Source organism: Podarcis muralis, chromosome 12 (assembly GCF_964188315.1).
Source record: "Podarcis muralis chromosome 12, rPodMur119.hap1.1, whole genome shotgun sequence".
Classification (NCBI taxonomy): domain Eukaryota; kingdom Metazoa; phylum Chordata; class Lepidosauria; order Squamata; family Lacertidae; genus Podarcis; species Podarcis muralis.
Window position 1 is genome coordinate 9,785,986 of NC_135666.1, and position 19,452 is coordinate 9,805,437.

The 19,452-nt window shown below is 46.5% G+C and overlaps 1 protein-coding gene across 1 annotated transcript; it reads left to right on the top strand.

Moving 5' to 3' along the window:
• Positions 1–1,152: 1,152 nt before the first annotated feature.
• LOC114607567 (solute carrier family 22 member 13-like) lies at positions 1,153–18,564 on the top strand. The gene is made up of 9 exons (XM_077916274.1): positions 1,153–1,599; positions 5,277–5,380; positions 9,643–9,797; positions 11,045–11,213; positions 12,805–12,925; positions 14,760–14,851; positions 16,053–16,267; positions 17,116–17,224; positions 18,222–18,564. The coding sequence occupies exons 1-9, from the start codon at positions 1,228–1,230 to the stop codon at positions 18,562–18,564; spliced, it is 1,680 nt and encodes a 559-aa protein (XP_077772400.1). The 5' UTR covers positions 1,153–1,227.
• The last annotated feature ends 888 nt before the right edge of the window (positions 18,565–19,452 follow it).

Consider the following 19,452-nt stretch of genomic DNA (forward strand, 5'->3'; position numbering starts at 1 on the left):
TGCTCTCATTCTCTCTCTGCCTCTCCTTGCAAATATCCCCAATACCTCATCACGGTTATGTCGTTTGTTGTAAACAAAAATTGCCCTTTTCCCTTATGGGGTATCCAAGAGCCCATATAGAGACCTTACATAGGTTCCCTATTGGTAGGAGAGAATAACAGAGGCCAACCAGAGAATATTGAGAAGCAAAGCAGCTAGTAAGCTTGATTTTTATTGAACTGTTGCAACAGGGTGCTCCCCTCACACGCAGGAGAGAGGAGGAACCCAGAAAAAATGGTGCGCAAGGCCTTATAAAGACTTTTGTAATTGCCACCCTGTAGATCAAGACCACCCCCAGAAGCATCATACATACACCACAGAAGGGGTGTAACCTAAGACCACCCCTCAGATACATCACACCTACATCACAGAAAAGGAGGTCTAAACAGAAATTTGAATGTTGTTTTTCTCCTGTCATTGTTTATCTCCTGTCTGGCAGGTTACTTGATTGGATTGCCTGGGTAGCCTGGCCAGTCTTTTGTAATGATAAATACTTAGTTCCTGGGCCAGGTCACAGGCTCACACCCTATTCAAACACAGACATACCCTTAAGACAGGATTTGTGAAGGAAAAGACAATGGGGAGGCTTTTCCATTTTCTTTTGACCTTGCAGAGAAAACATTTGGTCAGTTTGGGAATCAAAATGGTTCCAGGTCGGTCTTCCTGTGCTGATCTATGTATGTGCTTGGTTGGTACACTTATGAACATTTAACATATATCTAAGACCTCAAAATTCCTATCACATGTATGCTTACATACAAGAGAATATCCACACAACACACCAGCCTTCCTCAAGAGAAGTTCTGGACCACATTTGTAATCTCTCTGTCCAACTTTAATTCTTGGCTCTTTGTTCCCATCCCCCCATTATTTTTCAATATTTCCTTAGTTGGCATTTCCAACATTAGAAGAAATAACAGTGGCGACACGGGACAACTTTGTCTTGTCCTTTTTCAATATGGCATTTTCCCGTGATATTGCCATTTATTGTTGGCAGCCGGGTTAATGGGTTACAGAGTAGTGTTGCAGAAATGTGAGGCACAAAAGATCACAGTGGATACCCATCCTTGTTGCCAAATCCCATCTAAACATTTATTTTGGGTTTAAACATTAATTCCAGAGGCTAGGTGAAAAAGGTCTTTGGGGGAGATTGCAGTTGCAGAAGGGAAGGGTAGAAAGAAGCTAGCAATGTCTGACACTGGGGAAATCATCAAAACTCTTGGAGACTTTGGGCGTTTCCAATGGCGGTTGTTGATGCTTGTGACTCTAGCTTCGCCAAGCCTCGCCTTCCATATGTTTTCCCAGTTATTCATGGTCCTGGAAGAGCCCCATCATTGCAACACAAGCTGGTTCAACGCCATCGGCTTGAACCTGACTGAAGAGGAACGGCTGAACTTGACCCTTCCCCAAAAGCCCGATGGGACATTTGAAGAATGTCTCATGTACACTCCAGTGGACTGGGATCTCGATGCCATCGTGCAATATGGACTTAATTCTACCGAAAAGTGTCGGCGTGGGTGGGTTTATCCTTCAAACCAAGAGCCTTCCTTGCTCACACAGGTTTGGAAATTGTATTTTACCCTTTGAATCATTTGCTTGCTTTCCCCCTAAGTTATTTCTTAATTTATATACCAATTATGTGCCAAAATGGCTTCTAAGCAGGCTATATACCCCTGTTTCCTTCCCTGCGTGGATCCCAAGGCAATCTACATTTCTGTCCCGCTGTTATGTGGTCTCCCAGGCACTCAGCGGGCCTGGATCTGCTTAGCTTCGACAAGGTGGTGGCCTTGTGGGTCTTCAGACCGTATGGCAGGACCGCAGTCCAGCACTTTTATTCTGCGCAGACAGCACCTTGCAATGTCTCTTTGCAAGAAATGCAAGGAAGCAGACATTACGAAGTGCACATTCCTGAAGGTGATTTTTTGAACTGTTAGAAGTGACGGCAGCAGCCACTGATTTTGGTTATTTCTTTATATAAGATTGTCCCAGCATATGTCATGCTTCAGAGAAGCCTATTTAGACATAAAGCAGTATATTAATGGCAGCTAGAGAGTTGACAGCCACACGTCCTGGTCGATGGTTTCCTTCGGTGTGTAAAACATCACTCTTGTCCTACTCTAGCTCCTTTTGGGAAGAGTCCCTAATTGTGTGTCTAGACCCCGCATTCACCCCCTCGTAAAGAATTAAGACACCAGGACACATATATTATGTTAATGTTATTGGGCAAATTTTGGCCACAACTTTATTTGATTACAGACTGTGAGTGGTATTGGCTTAGGCATTGAATGGACCCGACTATATCTGACTCCTGCCCCATGCACAGGGAGTCCGGTAAGGGTAAACCACCAGAAAGGGGAGCCCCGTCCATGCAGACCAACTCGAGCTCTCCCAGATGTTCCTGGTGGGGTCGTGTCATGGCCCTAGCCCCGCCCCGGGCTTCAGACAAGATCAACACCCCCAATTCCTTTAACGGAATACCCTTAAGCTTGGAGGGGCAGGTGATGGCCACACCTCCGCTCCCTAATCACAAGGTCAAACGATGCCTAACCGCAAAACCTTACAAAGTTGTGACGATTGCTACGAGGTAGGCGAAAACCAAATGGCCCCTTGCCAGTTTTGCCAACTGGAAAAATTCCTACCAGGCCCCTCAATGGCAACCAACCGAGGTCCATAGCAAGGCCAGTGCAGAAAACCTGTAAAATAGGGAGGGAGGGAGTTTGAAGAAGTGAGCCAAGAGGAAGCCCTCTGGCTCACGCCCCAGCTTAAATGGTCCAGGCCACGCCCCCCAGCCACCGGATTGGCCAGCTGGACAATGACGTGGCCGGGATCTCCCGGGCAACGCAGGACTTCGCCCCTGCCCCCGGAGGAGAGTGGGTGGCCACGTGGTCCACCACAACTCCTCCCCACAGTGAAGTGGAGCGGACTTCACAGCTTTTGAGACTTCCTTGCATGTTCACCTCTGGCCTTTTGATGCTAGCACTACCAAATCCCTGTTCCTAGGAATATAGGAAGAGTGTTTTAGAATCAGGCTAAATAAAGTCTGTTCTTACAGTGGCTAACCACCGGAGGCAATCTATAGCCATCATGATTAGTAGTCATTGGTGGTCCTATTCTCCATTAGTTTGTCTAATCCCCTTTTCTACAGTTTAGCCATGCACGCATTGTGTATGCTACCAGGTACCTCATTTTTGGAAGTTTCAGGAGGTGGTGCCTGTTACACTCCACACCCTCGCAATTCAGAGCCATTTCACTTCCACACCTGTAGCCATAGGCACCGTCTCCTGTTAAGCAACATCTTATGAACTGCCCTGAGATCTTCGGACAACGGGCAATATATAAATTTAATTAACAACAACAGCTCCCAACTCCAGTGCCTACTCCACGGATGATGCTAAACCACTATTTGGCAACCCTAAGTGTTTTTGCAAGTGAGGGAAAGTGTATTGCTTTGCATTCATTTCTTTGTCTTCCTGTCTATTTCCAGCTCCCTCCCACCAAATTATGAACTTTAAACTTAAACAGCAGCATCATTTTTCAGGCAAGTAAACACGGTAAATACAATGGCCGCTATCAAAAAATATTTGTGTGTGCATATGCGCATGCACACACAATTAAAATTAAAAGCAAATTGAATTTTTAAAAAATCACCCAAAGTTACACCACAAAAGGAACTTAATTCACATTCAATTCACTTGGAAATTATAGGTGCAATTCAGAGATGTTTGATTTAATTCAGTGAATTAGTTAACCTGAATTAGTTCATTGCAAGATCTGAATGGACCTTGGTTGAAGAGCCCTGTTCTCCACTGACAGCTCCCCTGGTTTTCTGGGTTTACTATCTGGAGATGTTATGGATTGAACCTAGGTCTTTCTGCATACAAAGCAGCTGTTCTACCAATGAGTTATTCCAATTAAAAGTAGCAGGTCTGTATTCTTGGACAGCTGCTGCCAGTTAGTGCAGGCAGCAGAGGGTTAGGAGGACCTGGTATGCTAATGCCTTGGTTGAAAACAGTTTCCTATTGTTGTAAAAAAAAAAAATGCCCTTTTCCCTTATGGGGTATCCAGGAGCCCATATAGAGTCCTTACATAGGTTCCCTATTGGTAGGAGAGAATAACAGAGGCCAACCAGAGAATATTGAGAAGCAAAGCAGCTAGTAAGCTTGATCTTTATTGATCTGTTGCAACAGGGTGCTCCCCTCACCCTCAGGAGAGACGAGGGACCCAGAAACATGGCGCGCAAGGCCTTATAAAGACTTTTGAAATTGCCATCCTGTAGATCAAGACCACCCCCAGAAGCATCATACATACATCACAGAAGGGGTGTAACCTAAGACCACCCCTCAGATACATCACACCTACATCACAGAAAAGGCGGTCTTAAAACAGAAATTTGAATGTTGTTTTTCTCCTGTCATTGTTTATCTCCTGTCTGGCAGGTTACTTGATTGGATTGCCTGGAGAGCCTGGCCAGTCTTTTGTAATGATAAATACTTAGTTCCTGGGCCAGGTCACAGGCTCACACCCTATTCAAACACAGACATACCCTTAAGACAGGATTTATGAAGGAAAAGACAATGGGGAGGCTTTTCTATTTTCCTTTGACGTTGCAGAGAAAACATTTGGTCAATTTGGGACAGTTTGGGAATCAAAATGGTTCCAGGTCGGTCTTCCTGTGCTGATCTATGTATGTGCTTGGTTGGTACACTTATGAACATTTAACATATATCTAAGACCTCAAAATAAGGGACGAAGGTGGCGCTGTGGGTTAAACCACAGAGCCTAGGACTTGCCGATCAGAAGGTTGGCGGTTCAAATCCCCGCGATGGGGTGAGCTCCCATTGCTTCGTCCCTGCTCCTGCCAACATAGCAGTTCGAAAGCACGTCAAAGTGCAAGTAGATAAATAGGTACCGCTCCGGCGGGAAGGTAAACGGTGTTTCCGTGCGCTGCTCTGGTTCGCCAGAAGCGGCTTAGTCATGTTGGCCACATGACCCGGAAGCTGTACGGCGGCTCCCTCGGCCAATAAAGCGAGATGAGCGCCGCAACCCCAGAGTCGGCCACGACTGGATCTAATGGTCAGGGGTCCCTTTACCTTTACCTTTAAGACCTCAAAATTCCTATTGCACTATGCACAAGCCTTGGCTACTGAAAAGATGTGCCCATTGTCAAGGTACAAGTTTAATTCGTTCCCTCTTCTGATTCCCTTCAAGTAAAGAGGCTTTCCTTTTCTTTCCTTAAGTTTGACCTGGTATGTGACTGGGAAGATTTAAACGACATCTCGCAATCTATTTACATGCTGGGCCTTCTCGCTGGAGCGCTGGTGTCTGGTCTGTTAAGCGACCGGTAAGAGAGAAAATATAAGGGGCAGTAGGCTGGGAAAGTGTTGCCGTTTGGAAATGTGGTCCTGCCCTTCCCCAAAAACCAGCTTCAGAAGGATTTTACCCAGGACAGTAGCAGGGGAGGAATGGGTTAAATTCCCCACTGCTTACCTCCCTGCTTGTAATTACCGTATTTTTTTGCACCATAACACTCACTTTTTTCCTCCTAGAAAGTAAGGGGAAATGTCTGTGCGTGTTATGGAGCGAATGCCTGCGGGTGGCGGGTGGGATCTGCTGCAGTCTTGAGCAGAGGATCCATGGTTCCCCTTCCTTCCCTCCTCCGTGGTTACAAAGCATGGATCCACATGGATCCTCAGGATTTTTGCATTGGGCTACTCCAAACTCACTGTCAGATCACATGTCTGTGGCCACAGCATGAACCACAAAAATCATATATCCACTATTTCGTTTAGAATATTTTTTTTCTTGTTTTCCTCCTCTAAAAACTATGTGCGTGTTATGGTCTGGTGTGTGTTATAGAGCGAAAAATACGGTATTAGATTCCCCAAGCTAACGCAACTTGCATTTTTTAGAAACCTGCATCTTAAATGCAAAATAAATAAATGCATTTAACTTTGCATGTAGCTTGGTTCTTAGAGCGCGGTGGTGTCTTAAAAATGGGTAAAAGTGATTGTGGCACTGCTGCCTGTGTCACCAGACTCATAAAGTCTACCACAAGCACAAAACCAGAGACAGCGGAGAGGTGTGGCCATGAAACTCAGGAGGTTCATTGGGTTTATGACATTTATCTGCAAAGTTTAAAGCACGTGAGATAAACTATTCTCAGCAGTAGAATTTGTGATAACATGGCCATCATTGCAAGGCTAGGAAGGTTTAACACACGTACAGTGGTGCCTCGCAAGACGAAATTAATTCGTTCCGCAAGTTTTTTCTTCTTGCGAGTTTTTCGTCTTGCGAAGCACGGTTTCCCATAGGAATGCATTGAAAAATCAATCAATGCGTTCCTATGGAGACCGTCCGGGGACAGAGGGGAAGCGCCGCGCGCCTTCCCCGCTGTCCCCGGACCTGTTTAAAGCAAGGGGCGGCGGGAAGAAGATTGCTTCTCCCCGTTGCCTGCCCCGCAATCTCCGGGGACAGAGGGGAAGGTGCGCGCGCCTTCCCCTCTGTCCCCGGACCTGTTTAAAGCAAGGGGCGGCGGGAAGAAGATTGCTTCTCCCCGTTGCCTGCCCCGCAATCTCCGGGGACAGAGGTGAAGGCGTGCGCGCCTTCCCCTCTGTCCCCTCTTTTGAAGCAAGGGGCGGAGGGGAGAAGATCGCTTCTCCCCGTTGCCGCCCCTTGGTTCAAAAGGGGTCCGGGGACAGAGGGGCTGGCAACGGGGAGAAGCGATCTTCTCCCCGCCGCCCCTTGCTTCAAAAGAGGTCCGGGGACAGCGGGGAAGATGCGCTGCGCTTCCCTGCTATCCCCGGAGCTTGCGGGGCAAGCTTTGTTTTGCGAAGCAAGCCCATAGGGAAATGCGTCTTGCGAAGCGGCTAAGAAAACGAAAAACTCCTTCGTCTAGCGAGTTTTTCGTCTTCCGAGGCATTCGTCTTGCGGGGTACCACTGTAGTGGGAGACACGTCCCTAGTCTCAGTTAAGACCTCAATGGGCAGAGTCAAATTTTATCATGAATTGTTACATCTGTAGTTTCATGATGGGGTTTGGGGCGTGTCTTCAACAGCAACAATGCAACAAAACAACAACACCACAAACTGGCTTATAAGTATAAAACCAAATTTACTAGAATATTAACTAGAATAGAGATAGACTTGTAACTATTCAAGCAACAAACATACTACAACAAACATGAACCGTTCAATGATTTGCCTTCCTGTGATTGATCCATGCATACGGCTTTCTGTTTCTAACTCAAGACCTATTGAAGAACATCTCATCCAGTTCAATCTTTGAAAAACTTTTTCATATTCTCCAGTGTGCTACCCTTGCCATTGTGGCGGCACAGGGTTGCCGTTCTGTGATTGGACTTACGCTACTTGTTGAACGGTTCATTTATCCAGTCTGTACAACGTTTATTGCACATGTAACTTGTTAAGATACAGTTGTACATTTATCCACTCCATATTTACATTATCTCCAGGCTTTGTTTTGCACATGGCACCTTAGTATGTTTGTTGCTTGAATGGTTACAAGTCAATCTCTATTCTAGTCATTATTCTAGTAAATTTGGTTTTATACTTATAAGCCAGTTTGCGGTGTTGTTGTTTTGTTGCATTATTATTACTGTCACCACATTTGGTACTTTGTGTATATACAGTGGTACCTTGGGTTACATACGCTTCAGGTTACATACGCTTCAGGTTACAGACTCTGCTAAACCAGAAATAGTGCTTCAGGTTAAGAACTTTGCTTCAGGATGAGAACAGAAATCGTGCTCTGGTGGCCCCATTAGCTAAAGTGGTGCTTCAGGTTAAGAACAGTTTCAGGTTAAGTACGGACCTCCAGAATGAATTAAGTACTTAACCTGAGGTACCACTGTACTTCAACAGCAACAAAACAACAGCTTACAAGCCAGTAGAAGAAGTGAAATGACGATACCACAATAAATGCTAGTTTTTTAAGATACCACGATACTCTGATCCTTTCTGCCGCAGCAGACATAACAGGATGTTTCATAGATGAGCAAGCTCCCTCTGGCTTTTAGCAATGGCATATTGTCATTGTTGTCATGCATATAATAAGAGACTCAGGAGAAGAGTCGTGGCTGCTATGTAGCTACTGAGGGAAAAAAGGAAGATGCAGGGAGACCGTAAGGTTCGTAGAAGCAGGGGGGGGACATGGGGGAACCTAAGGGGGGCACCCCCACAAAAAGTCCAGTGTGGACTGAGCTTTCATAGTGGCCATACAATGTTGTATGATGGGGAAGACTGGGAGGAGGGAGTGGAGTATATTGGGGAAGGTATGACTGGCTGGTACCCGAAGCACCAGTGACGTCTGTTTGCAGGTCCCACTTTTTGCAAAACCCAGTGTTGTAAACAAAATCTGCCCTTTTCCCCTTATGGAGTATCCAAGAGTCCATATAGAGTCCTTAAGTGGGTTCCCTATTGGTAGGAGAAAATAACAGAGGCCAACCAGAGAATATTGAGAAGCAAAGCAGCTAGTAAGCCTGATCTTTATTGATCAGTTGCAACAGGGTGCTCCCCTCACACGCAGGAGGACGGAGGAGGACCCAGAACCAAGGCGTGCCTGCCCTTATATAGACATTTTAAATTCCCTGCCCTGGAGCTCAAGACCAACCCTCCATACATCATATCTACATCACAGAAAAGGTGTTGCTGTTTTCCTGTCTGTCAGGTTATCTGATTGCCTTTCCTGATAGTCTGTCACCCATTAAAATGCTGGTTACTCAGTTCCTGAGACAATGGGAAGGCTCTCTGACCCCCCTCCCTCCTTGCAGAGAAAACATTTGGGAATCAAAAATGATTTCAGGTTGGTCTTCCTGTGCTGATCTAAGTGCTTGGTTGGTACACTTATGAACATTTAACATATATCTAAGACCTCAAAATTCCTATCACACCAGTATACAAGGCAAACATCTGGAAATCAAGAGTAGCACTTGGGGGATCGGGAGTATGTAAGTTACACCAGGGGTGCGGGTGGCGCTGTGGGTAAAACCTCAGTGCCTAGGACTTGCCAATCGCATGGTCGGCGGTTCGAATCCCCGCGGCGGGGTGCGCTCCCGTTGCTCGGTCCCAGCGCCTGCCAACCTAGCAGTTCGAAAGCACCCCCGGGTGCAAGTAGATAAATAGGGACCGCTTACCAGTGGGAAGGTAAACGGCGTTCCGTGTGCTGCGCTGGCTCGCCAGATGCAGCTTTGTCACGCTGGCCACGTGACCCGGAAGTGTCTCCGGACAGCGCTGGCCCCGGCCTCTAGAGTGAGATGGGCGCACAACCCTAGAGTCTGTCAAGACTGGCCCGTACGGGCAGGGGTACCTTTACCTTTACCTTAAGTTACACCAGCCTCTGCCAATGTGGTGCCCTTCAGATATTTTGGGCTCCCATCATCCCTAATTGCCAGTCCTGCTGGCTAGGGCTAATGGGCTCCCAGAAACATCTCCCCTTTCATCCCTCTACTAAAGAGTGTAGCTGGAGACCAATGTCCTTCTGCCCAGGGATTTTTGTGAGTGCCCCCTGTTTTCTGCTACTGTCTTAGGAGAGGGAAAGCCCCCGAAAAGCAACGTGATGGCAATAATGCATTTCCTCCTCTCCCAGGTTTGGTCGGCGGCCAAGTCTTCTGTTGTCCATGCTCATCGAAGGCGTGTTTGGGGTTGCTACGGCCTTTGCTCCCAATTTCTACCTCTACATTGCGTTCCGATTTCTTGTGGGTGCTTCTGTTTCCGGAGTCGTGATAAGCAGTTTAGCTTTAGGTAAGATGTACAGAAACGGCTTTACAAAATAGAAAGGGAAGTCTGGGTTCCTCTTTGGGCAAATGAGGCCCTCAATACTATTCTACCCGGCCCTCGGAAATCTCCCCATGCCACGGCACTCGCTGGCTGTTCTTTGTGCAGTGTGTGTTTATTTTTATTATGTTTATTATGAATATTCATTGCGAGACATCCTCAGGGGAAGAAAAGGCTAAGGAGTAAACGCTACACAAATCTGGAGTGCAGTCCCTAAGACAGTTGGGTGGCAACTCCTGCAGCCAAGCTGGTGCCAAACGTATGGCTCTGATTTCTATTGGATCACATCAGCGAGGCCTTTTTCTCACTCTCTGATTGCATTTTGTAAAAGATCAAGAGGGGTGTTTATGCTCTGAATAGCTTCACATTTCCGAGAGCACAGCATTCTGAGTCTTTTGAAGACAGATATACCAGACTCTCATATGAGCAGAAGCGATAGCTCAATAGTCAAGCCTTGTGCTTTGCATGTAGAAGATCCCAGGTTCAGTTCCTGACATCTTCAGACAAAAGACCTGGGCCCTGGGCCCTTCCAGGGTTGTTGGACTACAACTCCCATCATTGGCCATTCTTGCTGGGGTTCATGGGAGTTGGAGTCCATCAATGTCTGATGATCTTCTGATAGCTGAGGCTACTTTGCACAGAGCTATGCAAAATAAACCCCCGATTGACAGCTGGCCAGCCCCAGCCACCTGTCAACCTTGTCCCATTGGGGAGATAAGAACCTGTCCAAGTTCAGTTGACCTAGGGCAGCTGTTTTGGGACTACAATCCCATCATCCCTGACCACTGGTCCTGTTAGCTAGGGATGATGGGAGTTGTAGTCCCAAAACAGCTGGAGAGCCAAGTTTGGCCATCACTGACCTAGGGCAAGGTTTATTACCCACTATATTGCTGCCCTAGGAATAGGTTTTTTAATGGATTTCCATCTGGAACAATATTTTAGTAAGTCACAGCTGTGTGTGTGTGTGTGTGTGTGTGTGTGTGTGTGTGTGTTACTGAACATCCAAGACAAGTGCCCTGCATAATAGCTGCAAATTCTCTTTGCAGGAAAAATCAAGAGAGGGTTTTGTGGAACTGAATGCAGGTTGAAGCCAAAACTTTAAATTGTGAGGCTGCCCTGTCAAAAGCTGTTAAAAATAAAATAAAAATAAAGCTTTATTCATATGATTGGTTTTTTGTTTTGCTTTGAAATCAATTTCTACTAACCACCTGTAGCTACAGAATGGGTTGGAATTGTCTACCGTCCACATACGGTGATTATCAGCCATGCAGCCTTTTCTGTGGGGCAGATGATCCTGGCTGGCCTGGCGTATGCCTTTCGCGACTGGAGGACGCTGCAGCTTGCTGGATCTGCCCCAGTTTTTGCCCTCTTCTTCTACCTGTGGTGAGTACTGGATCAGAATGTGACAAGTCCCAGAGACAGGCCTCTAGCCACCCAGCCACCTGTTTTTTATTTGAAGTGGTGTTCTGTTTTGTTTTGATCCTGCCTTCCAGAAGAGCCTCAAGGTGGCTTACATTGAAAACAGGTGCATTGCAGAGGGTTAGACTAGATGACTCATGGTGTCTCTTCCAACTCTACCGTTCTATGAGTTGGACTTGCAGCAGTATCTCTCTCTCTCTCTCTCTCTCTCTCTCTCTCTCTCTCACACACACACACACACACACACACACACACACACACACACATTTTTATTGATTTTTTTAACGTATCAGTTCCAACAGTCATACAACATATCTTCTCATCTTATACAGTGGTGCCCCGCAAGACGAATCCTCGCAAGACGGAAAACCTGCTAGACGAAAGGGTTTTCCGTTTTTGAGTTGCTTTGCAAGACGAATTTCCCTATGGGCTTGCTTCGCAAGACGAAAACGTCTTGCTAGTCTTGCGATTTCCCCCCCGCTTTCCCCCCCTTTTTCTAAGCCGCTAAGCCGCTAATAGCCTTTTAGCAGCTAAGCCGCTAAGCCTTTAATAGCCGCTAAGCCGCTAAACCGCTAATAGCGCTAATCTGCTAAGCCGCTAATAGGGTTGCTTCGCAAGACGAAAAAACCGCTAGACGAAGAGAATCGCGGAACGGATTCTTTTTGTCTTGCGAGGCACCACTGTACAATATTTTAGACTTCTGTCAACACCTCTGATGATTTTCCGTTCTTTATCACTTTTTCAGCATTTTTAAATTTCTATATTGCATTTAATTGTCCTTAACTAATAATTCTTTTCATAGTCTTTCTTGTAATATTTCAAATAATCCACCTTAAAAAAAACTTCTTGCAAACCTACTAGCGTAATCTGTTCATCACAATTACTTTTCAAATAGTTCATATATTTACTCCAGTCCTCTAAGAATCTCTGATCCCGCAGGTTTCAAATCCTTCCTGTTAATTTATCTAATTCTGCATAGTCCGGACTTGCAGCAGTATATCAAGGGTTCCAGCCTGCTATGCTGTCTGCCAGTTCACTGTACCATTCTGTTTTTGTTTTGTTTTGTTTTTAGTAGGGATGTAATGGACTGCCCTGAATTTGCTTGCCTGTTGGAATAAAACCATCCTGAAGATGCCTGCAAATAAAAACATCCTGAAGGTCCCAGGCCACAGAGAGGTTAGGCTGGCCTCAACTAGAGCCAGGGCTTTCTCGGCCACGGCTCCAATCTGGTGGAACGCTCTGTCACAAGAGACTAGGGCCCTGAGGGACCTGACATCTTTCCGCAGGGCCTGCAAGACAGAGCTGTTCCACCAGGCCTTTGGTCAGGGTGCAGCCTGACTCCCTCCTCTGGCAATCGGCACAGAATTTTGCTTAATGGTTGCCATCAATTTGATTTTAATTAATTTTATAATGAATGTTTTTAGAATGTTGGATGATTTTGATTGTTGTTAGCCGCCCTGAGCCCAGCTTCGGCTGGGGAGGGCGGGCTATAAATAAAATTTATTATTATTATTATTATTATTATTATTATTATTATTATTATTATTATTCTCAGGATCCTTCCTGAATCTGCTCGGTGGCTGGTGACCAAAGGAAAAACAGAAGAAGCCAAGAGGCTTCTCCAGAAGGCATCTTCTGTCAACAAGCGAGCCATCCCACTGAAGCTGTTAGATGAGGTAAGAGAAGCCGGGCATTGTAGCCAGCTATTCTTTCCAAAAATATCATTTATTTCACCTAGTCCATTATGTTTTGTGCACCCCAATCTCAGAACGGTGAGAGATTTCAGGGGTGCCAGAGCATATCTTGGGCTAATTACTTGCACCCTTCCCGCCCACAAAAAATGAGCTAACTTCAATTTTCAAAAGCAGATGTCTTGTAGGAAAAATGAAAAGCACAAAACTTGAAACTGATAAATGTATTTTAAATTGCTGAAATCGCCTACTTGTAGCATCAGAAAATTGGATCCTTAGGCATGGCCTGGGGAGTGGAGCTCTATGGCTCTAGGATGAAGTCTGAGAAGCAAAGGTAGCTCAGTAGTATCTGCCATACAGCGTAGACTGTCCTTTCATCTAATCCAGTGGTTGGGAACTTGTGGCACTCTAGATATTGGTTGGGCAACATCTCCCATGTCCCTGACTGCTAGCCTTGCAGGCTGGGGCTAGCAGAGGGCCGCAGGATCACCATTCCTGTCTTACCGTGTAAGGTAAAGGTAAAGGGACCCCTGACCATTAGGTCCAGTCGTGGCCGACTCTGGGGTTGCGGCGCTCATCTTGCTTTATTGGCCGAGGGAGTCGATGTTTGTCTGCAGACAGTTTTTCCGGGTCATGTGGCCAGCATGACTAAGCTGCTTCTGGCGAACCAGAGCAGCGCACGGAAATGCCATTTACCTTCCCACCGGAGCAGTACCTATTTATCTACTTGCACTTTGACGTGCTTTCGAACTGCTAGGTGGCAGGAGCAGGGACCGAGCAACGGGAGCTCACCCTGTCACGGGGATTCGAACTGCCGACCTTCTGATCGGCAAGCCCTAGGCTCTGTGGTTTAACTCACAGCGCCACCCGCGTCCCTGTCTTACCGTGTACAAAAGAAAAGAAATGCAGTCGTACCTTGGTATTCGAACAACTTAGTTCATGAACAACTTGGAATTCGAACGCCACAAACCCGGAAGTACCGGTAGGTGTTCCGGTTTGTAAACTTTGTCTTGGAAGCCAAATGTCTGGCGCAGCTTCCGCAGCTTCCGATTGCCTGCAGGACACTCCTGCACCCAATCAGAAGCCATGCCTTGGTTTCCAAACATTTCAGAAGTCAAACGGACTGCCGCAACATGTTCTGTTTGAAAACCAAGGTACGACTGTGGATAACACTTTCCCCATGCTTTTCCAGCGTCTGGCTCCAGAGGAAAACAAGCAAATGAATCTAGCCAAGCCATCCCGACTCCTTAGCAGCCTCCATTTAGCAACTCCTCACGTCTCCATTGTGCAAATCATGTTTACCCCTAACTCCCACAAAACCTTATCCAGCTGAGAAGGTGAGCAGACAGGAACCATGGATGAGCTGGGCAGGAACTGCGCTTCTTTTCGCTCGCCGCAAAGCCCAACAGAATACCTGCCAAGTGCCCTGGGGAAAATGGAACACCCGGGGTTTTGTGTGAGAGATTGCGGTGGCCATTTTCGGTGTCATGTGCTCTCACACTGTGTTCTCACCCCCAAAAGCACTTTTTGGGGGGCAAGGGCAAGGAACAGGTCACATGACTTGCCCGGGAGCTGGTCCTGGAAGACACGAATCCTGGTTTTGTGTCTCCAGAAGTTGGGCAGTGTGCTACAGGGACACAGATATGGCCAACACTGTTTGGGTGGTTCATAACTATAGTTTGGTTTTGATGCAGAAACAAAACAAAAAAAAGTGAACTGAGATGGGGTTTCCAGAAAGCAAGAGATTACAAATGAAGTTAACTTGGTTTCCCCACTCTGTCCTTTCTCTCTTTGTTTTCACTTTCATGTCTTGCAAAAGCTGACACCTGACAAGACCGTGTCTGCAGGCATTTGGGAACTGTTTAGAAACCCCCACATGGGGAAGGTGACTTTCGTCCTATCAGCAGTCTGGTAAGCCTGATATCTATTGTTACTTTATTTGCAGTAGTACATTTGCGGGCCAAAGGTGCAAAGTTCCTGGCCTCTGCCCTGTATGCAGAAGGTTCCCATTTCAAACTCTGCTATCTCCAGGTGTGGCTGGCAAGGACGCTACCTGAAGCCCCAGAGAGTCACAGCCATTGTGTGGACAATACTGAGTCAGATGGACCAGATACCCAACTTGGCGTATTTCCTAGATCTCAGAGAATGGAATTGGAAAGACTACCTAACCAAGATGGGCAAAAGGGCCAACGATTTGATTACGCAGAAAGCATCTTCATACATTTTGTCTCCTTTTATATTATCCTATTCATACATCAGCCCACACCAAAAGCTCAGTGTCTGTAATTTGCCCAAATTGCATTCCCTTTTCCAAGTCACATTTCCAAAACGATCTGCACTCCCATCCATGCGGGTTAGAAACTGTTAACAGAAAAATCTGAGGGCTCCCTTGGACAAAAACAAAGACACCAACCAGGATAACTTGGAGCAAAACAGCAGCCTGTAGGTTTGGCCTTTGCAACAGGGTGCTCCCCTCACCCGCAGGAGAGAGGAGGGACCCAGAAAAATGGTGTGCAAGGCCTTATAAAGACTTTTGAAATTGCTACCCTGTAGATCAAGACCACCCCCAGAAACATCATACATACATCACAGAAGGGGTGTAACCTAAGACCACCCCTCAGATACATCATACCTACATCACAAAAAAGGCAGTCTAAACAGAAATTTGAATGTTGTTTTTCTCCTGTCTGTCAGGTTACTTGATTGGATTGCCTGGGGAGCCTGGCCAGTCTTTTGTAATGATAAATACTTAGTTCCTGGGCCAGGTCACAGGCTCACACCCTATTCAAACACAGACATACCCTTAAGACAGGATTTGTGAAGGAAAAGACAATGGGGAGGCTTTTCCACTTTGACCTTGCAGAGAAAACATTTGGTCAGTTTGGGAATCAAAATGGCTTCAGGTCGGTCTTCCTGTGCTGATCTAAGTATGTGCAGTTATGAACATTACCATATATCTAAGACCTCAAAATTCTTATCACAAAACCTTTTAAAGAAGTTAAAACGGGGTACTGTGAGGAATCGCAAAGGTGTGTTTTGGGAAGTGCTGTGTGTCCTTCCAGTTTAAAACTCTCCTTACTTTTAATCATGGATATGGTCTGTTCGTCTTTAGGTTTGTCAGCAGTTTGGCGTACTACGGGTTGAGCTTGAACGTGGGCGGTTTCGGTTTCGATATCTACCTGACGCAGGCCATCTTTGGGGCTGTTGAAATTCCAGGTCGTCTCTCCTGCATCTTCCTGGTGCAATGGCTAGGGAGAAAGAAATGCCAATCCTCCGCCTTGCTCCTGGGGGGAACTTGTTGCCTTCTCATCGCAGTCATCCCAAAAGGTGCATATCAACCCCTGAAGGGCTAGCATCCCCCGGGCTCTGTTTTAAACCAGTCTTCAAAAAAGGTTCGGATAAGTGAAGCCAGGCGATGCTCTGATTGGAATCTCAGCTTGCTCCAGCAAGCAGCCGACCCAGGCTGAGCATTCAGTAGTGCTCCAGTTTCCTCTAAGCAGCAGTGCTGTCTTTGGTGAGTGACATCTCTACTCTTATAGGGGCTTATCATTCTTCTTATTATTATAATTTAATTCAATGCATATACCGTATTTTTTGCTCTATAAGACGCAGCAGACCACAAGACGCACCTAGTTTTTGGAGGAGGAAAACAAGAAAAAAAATATTCTGAATCTCAGAAGCCAGAACAGCAAGAGGGATCGCTGCACACTGAAAGCAGCAATCCCTCTTGCTGTTCTGGCTTCTGGGATAGCTGCGCAGCCTGCATTCGCTCCATAAGACGCACACACATTTCCCCTTACTTTTTAGGAGGGAAAAAGTGAGTCTTATAGAGCAAAAAATACGGTACCTCTTAATGCCAAAATGAGCTGTTTACAAACTATAAAAACACAAAAAGTTAAAATCTAAAGATCCCAGATTAAAATATGCAAAAAAACAATCCCATTTGAAACCACACAGTAATTTAAGCAGGAGATTGAATTGAGAGATCAAGGCAATGCCTGTGGCAACAGATGCATCTTCTGAGGCTGGTGGCATGCCCATACAGATGGCGCCTCTTGTACCCATGGCCTCTTCCCCTGAGCATGGGTTGTTGAAGCCCTGGGTTGCATGACAACACACACACACCCTGCTTTTGTTTTTGGGTTTTCTTTGACATACAATCTTTCTTCCCCCAGATCTGCCTATACTAGTAACGCTGTTTGCCACCACCGGGAAGTTTATCATGTCTGGTTCCTTATCTATATCATATGTGTATTCTGCAGAGCTGTTCCCAACTATTGTCCGGTGAGGCTTGCTATGTACTTTAAAAAATATTGTGTCTCAAAAACGGGGTGTATTTATGCAGAGGGCCTGAAATAGAGCTTTTTTAAAATAAAGAGTTATATCAGATGTAAAGGTTGCATTTCCAGTTTTTAAATTGGATAATTCATGACCTTTTGCAGTGTTACGTAATGGAAGTTGCCCATATGAGCAGCCATAGCCATAGCGCCACCCTGTCTGCTCCTTTAAGTTAGCCAGCTGCTCTGTGTAATTCAAGCACTTGTAGACTGCAATGGGCTTTGACGACAAAATGGTGGAAAGAGGGGGGGGGGGACTGCTAGGTCTGGAGAACCAGGCTCTCTAGCAAAATTTGAGAAACGTCACACACCGTCAAGGCGTTTTTTCAGCTGGAGCTCCAACACCTCTCAGGTAGACATCATTGCCCTTCTAAAACAACAAGGAAGACGTTCATGATGAGCTCCCGTACCTCTTTTTCTAGAAAAATAGAACTGCATGTTGTGTTTATAAACCAACCATACAATCAACAAACGATTGTAAGTTTAAAGTCGCAGGCTGGGTGAATGGAGAAGACTGACAGAAACAAGTGAAATCTCCACCCTCCACTCACTTTCCTACAGAGGTGCCAACTTCTAAAGACGATTGCGAGTGCCCAACGTCACAAGGAGCGAGGGGTAGAGCTGAACACCCTCTGAACATTGAGGGGGCGTAAGAGTTTTAAGCCAATGCTTATTCCTGCTTCCAAGGGGAGCTGGCTGTCCATAGTGCTTATTGGCTGTGCTTTGCGGCAACCCAAAAGCCACTTGGCCTATATCCAGGTTTCAGGAATCTCTAGGGAGAGTGCCATTTGTGTGGGTTGCCTTTTTACATCCATGTGCCCCCACCGGCTCACATGGAAGCAGTGCCAGCTCCTGAGCCTGGGAACTACCATTTTGATTTCCTGCGGCTCCCCTCCAGAGGATTGTGGGAAAGACTCACCACTCGTGTCTTCCTTCCTTCTCAGGCAGACTGGAGTGGGGTGGTGCCAGACGGCAGCCAGATTGGCAGGCATCATCTCGCCTCTGATTGGTCTCTTGGGCAAGTACCACCCCTCTATCCCCGTGGTGATATTTGGCAGTGCAGCCGTGGCTGGTGGACTCCTTGCTTGCTTGCTTCCGGAGACGTGCGGCAAGGAACTCCCGGATTGCATGGATGACATTGCACATTATCAGAGGCAAGTCTTGGGGTGGTTCGGAAGACTTGTGCATTTATTTATTCCCTTACCCTTTTTTTACATCCATGTGTTTGTGCTTGAGCTGTTGACCTGGTTATGCTTCCTGGCTGTGTGGAGTCCGCAAGGCAGCTAACCGCTTCCATTAAAACAATGCAATGCTAAAGCAACAGTGTTGGGTGATTTTAAAACACTGTTTTGCGCCTGCCAAGGGCCAAGCAATTGTTTACAGTCATTTATACATATGGTTAGGGGACGCGGATGGCGCTGTGGGTTAAACCACAGAGCCTAGGACTTGCCGATCAGAAGGTTGGCGGTTCGAATCCCCGTGACGGAGTGAGCTCCCATTGCTCGGTCCCAGCTCCTGCCAACCTAGCAGTTCGAAAGAACGTCAAAGTGCAAGTAGATAAATAGGTACCGCTCCGGCAGGAAGGTAAACGGCGTTTCTGTGCGCTACTCTGGTTCGCCAGAAGCGGCTTAGTCATGCTGGCCACATGACCTGGAAGTTGTACGCCGGCTCCCTCGGCCAGTAAAGCGAGATGAGCGCTGCAACCCCAGAGTCGGTCACGACTGGACCTAATGGTCAGGGGTCCCTTTACCCCTGTACATACATATGGTTAATTGAACTGGTTATCAGAAGAGAAGGTTGACTTTTGAGGTTTTTACTGTCACTTGGGAATCTCAGGGCTATAGATCGCTTGGTTACTCTGCCTCTTGGGCTGCTTCACACATGCATTGCTGTTGCTCAAGGTCCACAATATTGAGGGTTTGCTTGCATGTGCAGATGAGCTGTCACAGACCTAATGCCACAAACAGATCTCGTGTCTCAGCCGATCATGCAGTTTCCAGGGCAGAAGGTCCACTTGTTTGCCTTCTGTTAACTTACATGAATGTGTGCCTTGATGAATGGCAAGTGATCTTCAATAACTGTGGCTGAATCGCACATGTTAGGCATCATCTGACATTGCAACCATCAGTGCTAATATCGCGTCACCTGAATGGGCTGGGAAAGGCGGTGTCTGAA

Excerpts from the sequence above, each read along its gene's own strand:
- LOC114607567 (XM_077916274.1), top strand. The coding sequence starts at position 1,228 with ATGTCTGACACTGGGGAAATCATCAAAACTCTTGGAGACTTTGGGCGT. Across the intron at positions 1,600-5,276 it reads AGCCTTCCTTGCTCACACAG|TTTGACCTGGTATGTGACTG; the intron begins GTTTGGAAATTG and ends TCTTTCCTTAAG. Across the intron at positions 14,852-16,052 it reads TTCGTCCTATCAGCAGTCTG|GTTTGTCAGCAGTTTGGCGT; the intron begins GTAAGCCTGATA and ends GTTCGTCTTTAG.